Raw genomic sequence first — 13,188 nt, 5'->3', positions numbered from 1 at the left:
ATTGTTTTTTCAAAAATTTCCAAGTTTCCAAGATTTCCAAGTCTGTCCACAGAAGAGACCTTACAAAAAAAAATCTCTAAATAACAAAAGGACAAGCCAAATGACTGGGACAGACCAGGTCCTGCTGCTTGCTGGCAGCAGAGCCGCAAGAGGCCTGGACCCTCTACAGACAATTACTTGCAGTGCCACGTGACAAATGCCAGGTGAAAGCAACATTGAATTTTTAATGCATGGAGTTTTGTGATTCAAAAGCATGAATTTTTTTTATACTGAGAACAGGAGCTAACCCTAAACAGTGACAGGGATATGCATTCCAAACTCCAGAAACTGTTATCAGAAGCTCATTCATATATGTCACAATAACATTACTTTTATTCAGCAAATATATTATCATGCTGTCAACTCTTGAAGTGACATAGTAATGCCTGCATAGGCTATAGAAAATCAAACCACCCCCCCAAGTCAGCATCTGCTTTCAGCTAGTAAAGAGTAGGATATAATTTATTCCAATTTACGCCCAATAATCCCAAAAACTCACCTCTTCTTTGTTGGTTCTGTTGCATTTTTTCCAAGGATTTCCCTATTACGAAGTTAAAACAAGGATATTAAATAACACTGAATTGACAGTAAGGAATTAAGTCTAATTGCATATTGTTAATTGAGTCAGGGACACATTGGCAAAGCACCAATAACCCAGAAAAAAAGCTGCCAAGGCCTTGCCATTGGCCTTACCAAGGCGAGTTACAGACTGACACATGCCCTTCACTGCTCACATGCAGTGTGGAGCTCAAACATTCATGGCTGTGCGGAGAATTGTGGCAGCAGGACTCTTTCTACTAGCAGGAATTTATGGGGTTATTAGCTTACTTATTAGTATTACTAGGCTACTTAACAAAAGTGAAAAACACTGGTAAGAAACCAGGATGAAGTGACCTGAAACTAGGTTGACTTGATTGTTTTGCCTAACATAAATATTCTGATAAGGTCTATGAAACAGCTCTTTTTATAGCAGTGCTCATTGATTTCAAAGGCCATGAAAAAAAATTGTCTACATAGGAGGGAACCAGGTGTCCCTGTAGATAGTAAACATGGTATAGACACCAGTCTTATTCGTAAGCTTAATCTCAACTTTCCAAATCAGTGCTACAGAAAAAAAAATATGTTTTTCCCTTCCTGAAACAGGAAGCATAGCATGAGTGATGACAAAGATAAACCCACTAAAATCAGCTATATGAGCTGGTAGGAAAATATTAGCATAAATTTGAAAGCTTTTCAGAGCAGAGACTGTGTATGTTTAAGGTCAATGAATTTCAAGTTTGAATATTTCTTTGTGTTTATGTAACAAAGAAAAGATCAAGAATTTCCCTTGAGATCATACTGTCAGTTGAACCTAAACTCCAAGACATAGCATGCCAAAAATCAGATCAATCCACTAACTTGTGGACTTCTCATTATTCTGAATTTATTATTCCCTTAAAATACAGACTTGTCCTTCCATTCAGCATATTTACTGGCCAAAACAGATGATGTGAGCAGAGCTGCTTATCAAAAACTAAATTAATAGTTACGAGACATAATCTAAGGTATCTGCAGCAGCCTGTGTTTGAATGCTTAGACCAATAATTTTGCAGAACTCTATAGCACAATCTACAACAACAAATGCAGCAACACATATCTTTGCTTCCACAGATAAAGGCCAACTCATACCGTTATACCATGCATAAATTATTTTCCCCTTTCTCAGTTTCAGTATTTGTGAGACTATGAATCTAACTAGTCTAAAAACAAGAACTTAAGAAACACGCTTAAGATTTTATGAAGCCTATTATTAAAAGAAATACCAGGGGGATAGGGAGAGATAAAAGAGATGAAGAGAGGTTATATATTTGAGGCATAGTTTTATTATTATTTACAAACTGTTACAGAAATCAATACAAAATGACACACAACACACAGTTTTCCACATGACATTTCACAAATTCATGACAGGACTGCCTTAATTATTATGCTTATCTTAAACAATTTTCACTTGACAGCTAAAAGTAGAACTGAAACAAGGTTTTGGGAATAATTAAATGAAAATGTGCTTTTAATTTACATATTGAGTAACATGGGAAAAATAACAACAAAGAAAAGTAGTAAAGCATTAGACTGCTGCTGTCAGTTAAAGGGAAAAATATCTAAAATTATTACCTCATTATTTTCTGTTCTTCCTCCATCTGTTCCCTGACCTGTTGCAATTCTTTGATTAGTTCCACATCTGTGCCATTCACCCAGGTGTACACCACATCAATTGGCATAGGTAAACAAAGCCTACATAATTCAAAGGAAAGCTATATGAGCTGTTTAATATTACATTACAAGTGTTTGTGGCATCCTACAATAGCAGTTTCTGTCTAACAAGAGAAATACTTGGTGTCTGGGCTGCAAACAAGACAAAGCAAAAATACTCTCTTTAGCTATATATATATATCATGTCTCAATTATACACAAGCGTTTCACAAAACAGCACAGACATCAACCAAAAGGACAGAAAGTGGTTTTAACGGTTCAGTAACTAAAGGAAATCCTAACTTTATGCTCTAAATTTCACTGACTCAGACTCATGGCCTCCTGCAAACCCATCAAATGTTTTCCAAGTCAGTACCACGACCTGAGTACATTCTTAATTCACAAACTACTTCAGACAGGACAGCATGAAGCATAACTTAAATTACACTTACTATTAATTAATTGCACAGAGCCAGTAAGATCTCAGCAGAACCAGGTCTCTATCCTAGGAATGTCTCTTAGATTATATTAGCAGGGCATTTCATAAAACAACAATCTAATCTGGGTACATGAATTCAGACTCTAGACACAGCAGACAAATAAATTATTGACACAATTGAATACCCTGAAGCTGTTTCTGGAGAGTTAATACTTCCTAGCATGCATAAGGCAGAAGGAAGGAGTTTTTCCTACATTTTTTATGATAATCTCATCTCCAAGACCCATAGCTTTGTGTCAGCAGCTACTGCCATAGATGAATCGGAGTCCCATATAGCAGGAGGATACCCCAGTTCTTATTTTCAAAAGTTCCAGTGTCAAGCTATTTAATACTTTCCTGAACTGTAGATGGCCTAGCAAACATTGGAAAACATCATCCTGTGACCCCATGGATCTCAGCAGTGAAGATGTTCTCTCTCCACCCACTGCATCCTTGCAAAAGCATTCAAAGAGAGACAGAGCTTACAGGCAGGTGTTCTGTCCACCTGCCCTTGCACAGCATGCCATGCAGAGAGCCTGCACCCAGCTTCATTTTCTACCGGCTCAGACTCAACAACTGAAGCACAAAATTTGTCAAAAGGTCAGCCAGGAGCTCGTCACAGCACAATGGGCAGGAACATTTCGTTCGCAATTTATTGATGTTCCTAACTGAGCTGCAACACTCAGAGGATAATGGTGGGGTATTCTGAGACAATTTGAACATCTCAGCAGCAGTGCTGCCTTCCTTAGCAGCACCACCCAGAAAGTCTCTCACATCTGCAGGAGGCTACCCTTCTATCCAAAAAAAGTCGATTTACTGAATCCATTTACCCTTCTATTCAATTATATCACTTTTTTCTCCAGAGATACCTTGTAAATAAACTGGAAGTAAGTTGTGTTTTGAACTACAACATCCTCCAAAGGAGTAGAAATTCAATGGCAGGAGTTCTTCCAGCTTTTCTACATTTGTTGTGATCAGTTAATTATTGGTTTGACAGTCCCTGGAATGCTACAGCTCAGAAAGGAGAGTTTTAGGTAGAAGCACCTGACTCAAGTCAGTGGATTTCAAAAGTGTCCAACCTTCAGCCTTCTGGGCAAAGTGCAGTGCTCATTCACCCACGCTTCACTAAGAACATAGTATATTCAAGAGAACTCCATCTCTTTGTATGGTATGAGGCAATTTTGACTTCTGTGAAGCCTCCCTCCATTTTACCTTTTCCTAAAAGTGTGTCTCTATGCAGTAGCACATACACCTATGTAATTTCCCACGCTATGCCACATACAGTCAAAAGCTAGTAAATTCCACAGAGGAAATGCATTTTTGGTCAGATGCAGGCATGTCAATTCAAACAACCCTGGCATGGTGAGCTCATTCTTCGTTACCAGTGGCAATAGAGACAGACCAGTAAAAAAAAAAAAAAAAAAAAAAAAAACAAAAAAAAAAAAAACCCAGTGAGTTGTTTGTAGATCCACTAGTCTAATTGCTCAAAATTTATCCAAATAGTCAATAAATTTCCTTAATGCACCTTTACAGCACACAGTTTCAGAAAGTAATATTTATCAAACATAATAATAAAAACCAGATATCCCAAGTCAATTTGTTGTTTCCAACTAACACTGTAAAAACTTAAGCTAATTCTGTTAAGTCCGTGCCTTTCTGGACTTGGCCAAAGCTTTCTGGATGGTTTTATGGCTTCCTAAAGTACACTGGGAGCTTATCTTTTCAGAAGTATGTATTGGAATTTTGCTGTAAAATGGTTTAAAATTAAGAGGAACAGATACTACACTTCAGTGGTACTGTTCTCAAACACTATTTTAACATTCAGAGTCTTTTGCAGATTGTTGAAGTTCAGAGAAGCTCAAAAATTCTCTCTCAAATTCTGCAGCTGTGTTTCCTTCATATGGATTTATACATTCAGTCTTCATCAGGAACACCAGTCTGTCAAACAGGTTAAGCCCAAGGCAACCTGAGTTAATTTACTATTTACAGCCACCGTTCTAATCAGCTATTTCCCCTCTTTGACATGACTATCTTATGGTTCACTAACAGATGTGACTCGAAGGTACAATTGGATTCCAAGTGGGAATTATCTTAACACCTTTCTACAGAAAATCATCACTTTAGAAAATTCCTTGGAGACGCCCAAACAATTTATTAAAGTTTTTACATTTTTATCTTTACAAAGTGCATCTGTTTTTACTTGCAAATCTAAAAACATCCATAGGATCCTGCTTGAAGACAAAACCAGACCCACCAGTCCCGCAGACAGGACAGGGGGAACACTTCCTGGCAGGAACTTCTCATACCCTTGATGTGTTTACATAAGAGAACCATCATCACAGCTGAGATTGTAGGTAGAAGACAAATTTTATCTCAATAACCACTGTTGCTGAAGGAGTACAGCAGATTTTGGATTTCTCCCAAGCTACCATATGGTGATCTCCAACCTTGCTGAGCCTCTTTATGAACAGTCGAAGTTTAAGCTGCTCATAGTAAACCTCCCAGCCCTCCTGCCTGTTCCAGCTCTGTAATTATGTACTAACAGTAACTCAGCTGTTCCATTGCTATTTCTGCTCCCTGATTTGTGCAGCTTTTCCTCTCTTCAGCCTCACTCAGCTCAGTTAATGGCTGGTCAACCACTGACAGCTCTCAGTTGCTGCATCATACTGAAATCACGCTGCATATTTTAAAAGTTGGGGATTATTCCTTCACATCTTTCCAGATATATTTTTGAGGTTACATTTTGCAGTAAGTAAACTATACTTACTGTACAGTAGTAAGTACTATACCGTACTTACTTACCATTTGCAAAAGTAGAGTAATAAAAAGCAGTCCTCATCCAAAACACTCATGCATGGAACTCCATTATTTAGTTTCCTTTTCTCTCTTTTTATTTTCATATCAATACTTAGTTTTCAAAAACGGGTTTGGACAAAGTGCCTTGGTAAAAAGCCCTGGAATTTCTAGTGCATTCTCTCAAGCTGTGTAAGAGCCTGAGCAATATAAGAAGCAAGCTTAGCAGCTGATGTGGCTACTTGAAAAGTGCCACAGTTGGGATGCCAAGGGTTTGCAATCAGAAGGCAAAACAACCAAAAGCTATTGCTAAACTCCAAGGCAAGACCAGAAGCCTGCCTTGGTCTGGTAGAGAACAGTGTTCAATAGGTGCTGCTGATGATGTCATTGTTTTTGTGTGATCAGCTTTTTGAGTTTATCATCATTAGGAGCTTGCCCATATACAAATTTGTCCACAATTCACAGTGAGAGGTTTTCCATAGAAGTTTACAACTTCTTCAGGAAGAACAGAGAATTTAACCTGCAAAGGCCCTAAAGAAAAACACAACTCAAATTCAATTGAAGGCCCACTAATATTTCCCAAAGGCCATGCAGCTTTTACTTTCCACAAAGCAGTATACCTGCTTAATTTTCTAACCAACAAGCCTCCTGTTCCCCAAGTCTGAATATTTTTCTCTAGCACTAAAATAGGAACTGATTAAGATCACTGGACAAGCTAGATTAAATATGGAAGTCCTCAGTTTATGTGTAGCTCTATATGTTGCATTGACACCAGCCTAAAAACTCCACCAAACCACCATTGATGCAAATGCCTGCTACAAGACAGAATCCATTACTGCATTTGTGAAGTTTGATAATAAAAATTAATTGAACCCCTGACAAGGGACATCTAAAAGTTAACAAATGCCTAAAAGTATGCCTCTACCAAGACTTCTGGTTGATCTGAATTTTCAGAGGAAGTTGGTAGCTGCACACAAATATCACAGCAAACCTCCCTGTTACACCTGACATAAGATTGTTAAAGGCATATGGGTGAACTGGAACAATTTAAGCAGCCATCATGAAAAACTTAAGCTTTTGCTCAGGCAGCCAACAGTTCCTCACCAGGCACTGGATGTTCTGCTCACAATCCTCAGAAATGAACGCTAGCAAAGGAGTGCTTTACACAACCACAATGAAGTAAGGCAACACTGCAGAAATGGAAGTGACTATATCTACACCACAACAGTAAGATTCGTGATTTTGTTTTGGAAAAAGTCAATGGCTTTATAAAAACACTCCAGTTAATGATCACAAAATCAGGGATTTTAGCAGTGACAGGATCAAACAGCCATGTTTCATTTCAGTACTGCTAAAACATGTAAACATTGAGCTATTCATCCATATGAGCTGCATCACTCTGCTTTTATCTGTCATCCATTGGAAAATGGGGGAGAGGAGTAGGAGAAGAGACTATAAAAGTTCCTAGTATTCACCAACACCATGCAATGAATTTTACAGAGTTATCTCACACCAACTGAAGCGTGACAAATTCATCTGATCGTTTCTACTGTTCTATGATGCAACAAATCTCAAGGCAGATTAAAGCTTTTGCTTTCAGGGTTAGTTTTTATCCCAGTCAAGTGTATCAATATTAAGAGTCTGATGATACCTGCTAATTAGCTTTCTTCCACCCACAACTCACAGTCCACTTACTCCCTGAGCAACAGACCCCATGCCCATGGCTACTCAGATATGAATGATGAAACCACAGGAAGTCATGTAGCAGTTAATACAACTGAAATAAATGACCCATATGACTTGGTTTCCAACTTGCTGTGAGAGATTCTCCCATGCACTCAGCTTTTAAAAGCTTCTTACTAGCTTTGTGATTTCTCTGCTAAATAATAATCCTCATAAGACATCACAGAAAACATAAGGCAATTTAAAAATAACTTCTGAATATTGAAATGTTAAGCACATAGGAACAGTACTTATGTTTTCCTATCTTAACTTGGAAAACAGATCATTGCCTCTCTTCATTATTATCATTGTCATCATTTTGATGTTTCGTTACAGACTGGATGAATTAAACACATTCAAAACATAAATTTATTATATGACTAGAGCTTTCAAAAGCCAATCTTCCAAACTAGGAGATTATACGCTAACTAAGCACTCACTAAGTTTAAAATTTGCTGCAGATTTGGAGCCCATACAGTAAAGTTCTACTATGTTACTTAACTAACATATTTTATTTAAATATTTAATTAGAAAGTAAAACGTGCAATAGTGTCAAGTGCAGGTAAAGCTCACCTATTCTGAAATGATTTGCCAGCGACGTTGTCTCTATACGAATCAAACATAACATGATACTGGTCTCTACTCCACTCCAAGACAACCTACAAAGGAAAAAAAAAACAAAACCACTTGATGTCACCACCTGTTAGACACTTAATTTTCACCTTTTGAAATGTTTAACCACAACCAATTTCATTCAAATCAATCTATGCATTCATGAACAACTGAGCAGACCACAATCCCAACTAAATTATGACACTGAGGCAGCAATCAGACCCAGAACTGAAGAGCATACTTAATTTAAACAAACTTTGCTTTTCTCTGCAACAAAAGGATTACATTACTTATGTACACTCTTTTTAAGCTACTTTTTATTTAGGTCACCTTCCCCTTGTTTCTTAGCATTTAAAAATTCAGGAATGTTTTCCCAAAACTGAGACCTAAATCAAATACACTTTGATACAAGCAGGAAAGCCCTAACACACACATACCCCTGCACAATTTTGTTCATCTTTTTCAATCTTCATACAGGATATACTGGAAGTACATACACCTCCAAAATCTGAGCTTTGCAAACAAACAGCCACGAAAAAACCCCCACAGTTTTTCAACAATAAAAGTGGTAACTATGGCCATAACAAAGAAGTCCAAGTATTTTGAGATAGAAGAAATATAAAACATATACATTCTCCCCTGAGATAAACTTGATATGACATCTTTTACAGTGAAAGTCCAGCCTTGAAAACTACAGTGGCATTTTGTGCTGTTTTAGAGTTGAAGGCACGGTGGCTGAATTTACTGGGATAAGTACATATTTTTATGTACTGGAGAGTGAAAAAAACCCAAAACAAACAAATGAAAACAACAAAACAAAAAGAAAGAAAACCAGGAAAGCATAGTACTTCTAGTACTTACTTTACACCACTCTCCCTAGATTTATGTGTTATTATCGCTTATTTCTTGCATTGTGGGAACCATGAAATATACCATTTCTCTAAGGTCACTTTCAAAACCATAAACAAACCATCCTCCCTCTTAAGAGGTTACACATCCCTCTACCCTCATTGCCACTACAGCAAATTAAAGCCTTCCCTAGAGCAGGGAAACTCCATCATGTGCCTGGGTGACAAGAACCCACACGCAATTCCTGCCAGAGCTGAACACAGTCTCTTTGTTACCAAGATCACATCAGCACACTCCATTCCCCTCACACAAAGGACACATATTGCCCAGGTAGGCATAAAAATCTCCTCCATGAAATACCAAGGTCAGGAATTGTCATAAAAATGTACACTATTACACTTTCTTAATGCACAAGTCATTAGGTCCTTCTGCCAAATGCCAGGTATAATATAGTACACATTGGAAGTTCATATCCAGCTGGAAACATTTGCTCCTACTGATAATGACATACTGACACATTGTGACTGATCTGTGTCTAGAAGAAATACAGAAGTATTTCAGTAAGATTATATTATATGAAGAATATGTCTCTGCAGAAGAACAACATTAACCATTCCAGCCTTTTTCTTTGTCTTTTGTGTAACTATAGCCAAAAAGAAGAGGACAGATCTCTTAGGAACACATAAGAAACATGGTTAAAAAGTCTTCCTACCCAATACATTTTTTCCCTGCAACTGTTTCCTCCTAACACATTATGTATGCATCATGCAATAATGCCTAGAGGCTGTTTTACTTCAACTTTACATACTGGAATTACAAAACCACCAGGGGAACATTAAAAAGCAAGGGGAGAAACACCGCCTGTTAGGAGATACTGTATCAGACATGATAACAGTGTCTCTGGCATGTGTAAAAGGCTATAAAGCCCTTTACAAAGCACAGCCACCTACGGAAGGATGGCCAAGAAGGGTATATAATCAAACTGCCCTAATACTTCAAGCTCACCTTACAAACAGGGAACAGCACTGACTTAGGCCTGGCTGCCCTGTATGTTTTTGCAGAAAAATTTCTCACTTATGTTCACTGCCCTAGCATTTCACTGAGCTCAAGGTTTTCCTTCAAATGAAGCTAATTTTCAGCTTCTGGCTGTGAGAACATCATTACCAATCTCAAATTATTGGACCTAACTATCCATTTTTACTCCACCACTAATACTGGTATTACCATGAACCTAAAAAAAAAAAAAAAAAAAAAAAAAAAGCTGGCTCTGGGGGTGGGGAAAAGCAGAACTGCAAATGCTGTTCAGACACCAGGGTCTGATAAGCACTGCCTTATGCTGCTTTTTATTGCTTGAGTTTCCTGCAGATGGCTAAAAGTGGTTAAGCTGTTAATTTCTAGAAAGATTTCTTGGTTTCATTTTCCAAACAGCTTTACAGTTTTTTATTAGTTGCTGCCTTGCAGATTCTGTACTGAAGAAGAGAAGCATTTCCATTCCCACAATAGTTGTCAGAAGAGGTCTAACAGTGTTCATTTCCACAAGCCTTGTCTCTCCTAAGTCACTGAACTACCACTGTTTACAAAATACAAAGACAAAGAGCAAGGTGCATGCAAACATCTCTCCCCAGGCTTATTTATCACCCTTGGAAGGAAAGAAAAAAAATTGCAAGTGTTTAATTGGTGTTTTTCAGCTGTTTAAAAAAAAATATACTGGTCACTTTTCTTTTTTCTTCGTTTATATTTTAGAAAATCTACTCCTACATGTATCTTCCAGCTCTTTTGCTCACTCTCTAAATTGTATCTAAGCTTTCCAAGTAGCTTTTAGAGGGCTGGAAGCAGTAAACTAAGATTTAGCAGGAAAATCTGAGCAGTGATTTTGACTGATTCTTACAAAAATCAGCCATAACTTGGACAACTGAAATATTTTTTAAAACCTTCAGAGTTCTATGATATCCTAAAGTTGTGTTTTAAGTCCTCATTCTGAAGAAATGCAAAACTATGTCAGTTTCACAGCAGCATGAAAACTACATCAATTCATGTTGATACTCATGAACAAAGAGGTGCCCCATGAGTACTTAACAATTACTTAATTTGCTGATGCCTTTGAAGTGTTTCAGGAACTTGTGGTCTGCACAAGACAGCAGAGATTAGTACTTTATGTAAAGATGTATTAGTACACAAAATAGAGTTTTGATTGTGGTACATGCAAGAGTTTCCAATAATACTCTTTATGGTTCTTTTTTTTTTACCCTGTATCTGAAAGAGCTCATCAAATTAAAACAGAGAAGGAAAGAAAAAAAAAATAAAGCTTAGGAATCATGAAATTCCAGTCTGTTTGTATTGAATATTGCCATCCTTTCAGACTGACAAAAATACTTGATTTCCCTAATTCCTCACTACATTAACAAACACTGTGCTGAAGTAGGATTCATTTTCTTCTCTCCAGATCCGTTCAGTGATGACTTACCAAATCGACGGGGCAATGTGAAATGAAGATTTAAACATTCAACACATCTGTGTAAAATCGTATCTAGAAGAAGTACAACTACATCGCAGCATTTACAAAACAATGCGAGCGAACTAAGTAACAAGGAGCGAGCAAAGCAGACTCTGCTGTGCAGCTTGGAGGGAAGATACATTTAACTCCTTAAACCCCGGAGAGGGGAGAGATTCTGTCACTCCCAGTCGACACTCGAAGGTGACATACAGCACAGGCTTTTTAAGACTCAAACAAAAACACAGCGCTAACAAGTCACCTGATGGGGGAAGTGGAAAAGAATTGCACAAGAGCAGCGAGCAGCAGCTGCCCGAGCATGCAGGGCTGTGCCACCTGTGAGAGCCCAGCTCACCCCCGAGGGGACACCCGGCGCGCTGCCACCGGCGGCGCTCCCCGCAGCCCAACAGGTGCGGCCAGGGCGGCGCGGAGAGCGGCTGTGGGCTGCGGGATGCGGGCAGAGCCAGACTGTCCCCGCGGGCACGGCGGCCCTGCGGCGGCGCCGCTCGGCACGAACGGAGCACACGGCGCCGCGATGGGCGGGACCTGTCAGCCGCAAGGCGCTCGGAGAGGGACCTCGCTGCTTGCGGGACAACGCAGCTGCCCGGCTTCCCCGAGGAAAAACAGCCCCAAATCCCCCCGGGGCCGTGCAGCCGCGGGGCTGTGCCTGTCCCGCCGGCACCGCTCGGCTCGGCACGGAGGGAGAGAGGCAGGCAGGGCAAGGGGGACAGCCACGCCGCGCCGGCGCGGCGCCGTACTGACCTCCCCGAACTGCAGGGCGGAGACGATCATGAGGACGAGGCCCCCGAGGCAGAGGCAGGGCCCATACCTGTGCGACAGGCAGGTATAGGTCTGGCGCTGCAGGAGCTTTAGCAGCATGGCCCGCCGGCGGCCGCCGCCCCGCACGGCCCGGCCCGGCCCCACTCCCCGCGCTGCCTGCGCCGGGCGGGGCCGCCGGCCCAGCGCCTGCCCCGCTTCCGGCAGCGCCCGGCGCCGCCTGGCGGTGGCGGAAGGGCCGCGCTGAGGGAGCGGCGCTGCCGGCCCTCACGGAGGCGGCGACTTGGCTGTTCCATCGCTGAGGGCTTGCGGACATCACGCTGATACAGCCGAGCTGCGTGCTGAGATTTAATTTATGCAGTCTTTGCGTGTTGTGGCGCAGAAATGAAGTGCGGGGATGGGTTTGTGGAATGAGAATCAGCAGATTCCCATTTAGAGAGGGTTACTGATGGATTTCTTCAAGAACACCTCTTGAAGAAAAAACATAAGAAACTAATTAGCGATCAGTAGCTGACAGCTACTCTCTGACAGCTGACAGTCTGGATCCTGCCATGAAGTCCAGCCACCTGCATAGGACGGACGCTGTTGTCATCGCTGCTGTCAAGCATTGATCAGGCAGAGGCACTGCTGGTGGCCAGAGCAGAGTGACGGGGTGTCAGAGGCCTGCAAGAGGCCAAGCACTGTAGCACCCATCTCTGTAGTCTGTGCCTTCATCAAAAGGCCTTCTAAGTATTTCTTAAAACTCCCTGTAGTGACTTTTTAGGGTCACAAACATCGTCCATCGTATATTTCCTGTGGGAAGCAGCAATGCCTGAGCCTTTCTAGAACTTTGTCCCAGTATATTTACACAGTGGTGGTCCGAGAGGACTACACATGGTTTAAGAATGTCCAAGAGGGCTCTCTGGCACATCTCTCCCAAGCCACTGAGCCCTTCTCCTATTTACTTTTTAGTGTCACAGCATTTGTCTTTCATCAGGGTGAGAGAAAAGCTGATGACCTTAGAAACAATTGGATGGGTGAAGGGATGGGTGTTCACGTCTTTGAAATGGGGCTTAGTGTCCCTCCTGACTTAGGGCAGGTTTGTTGCAGAGCGCAGACAACTTGGCTCCTGGAACAGACAAGGGTCTGCAAGAGCCTGAGTTTCTGAACTTTGGGATAAAATATTAGGTTTAAGGTGGGATATGTGGTAGGTGGT

The 13,188-nt window shown here is 40.7% G+C and overlaps 1 protein-coding gene across 3 annotated transcripts in view; it reads right to left on the bottom strand.

The window, feature by feature from the left end:
* Window positions 1-12,127, bottom strand: part of GNPTAB (N-acetylglucosamine-1-phosphate transferase subunits alpha and beta) — a 37,554-nt gene extending 25,427 nt beyond the window's left edge. For all 3 annotated transcript variants that reach the window (XM_053942181.1, XM_053942182.1, XM_053942183.1), the window contains exons 1-4: window positions 11,979-12,127; window positions 7,838-7,923; window positions 2,194-2,313; window positions 539-580 (exon numbers count right to left, since the gene is read on the bottom strand). In XM_053942181.1, coding sequence (XP_053798156.1) covers window positions 539-580; window positions 2,194-2,313; window positions 7,838-7,923; window positions 11,979-12,095 — 365 coding nt within the window. In that variant the 5' untranslated portion in view covers window positions 12,096-12,127. The remainder of the gene's footprint in view (window positions 1-538; window positions 581-2,193; window positions 2,314-7,837; window positions 7,924-11,978) is intronic.
* Between the last annotated feature and the right edge of the window lie 1,061 nt (window positions 12,128-13,188).

This window comes from Vidua chalybeata, chromosome 5 (assembly GCF_026979565.1).
Source record: "Vidua chalybeata isolate OUT-0048 chromosome 5, bVidCha1 merged haplotype, whole genome shotgun sequence".
Classification (NCBI taxonomy): Eukaryota; Metazoa; Chordata; class Aves; order Passeriformes; family Viduidae; genus Vidua; species Vidua chalybeata.
This window is presented reverse-complemented; position numbering and strand designations above follow the sequence as displayed.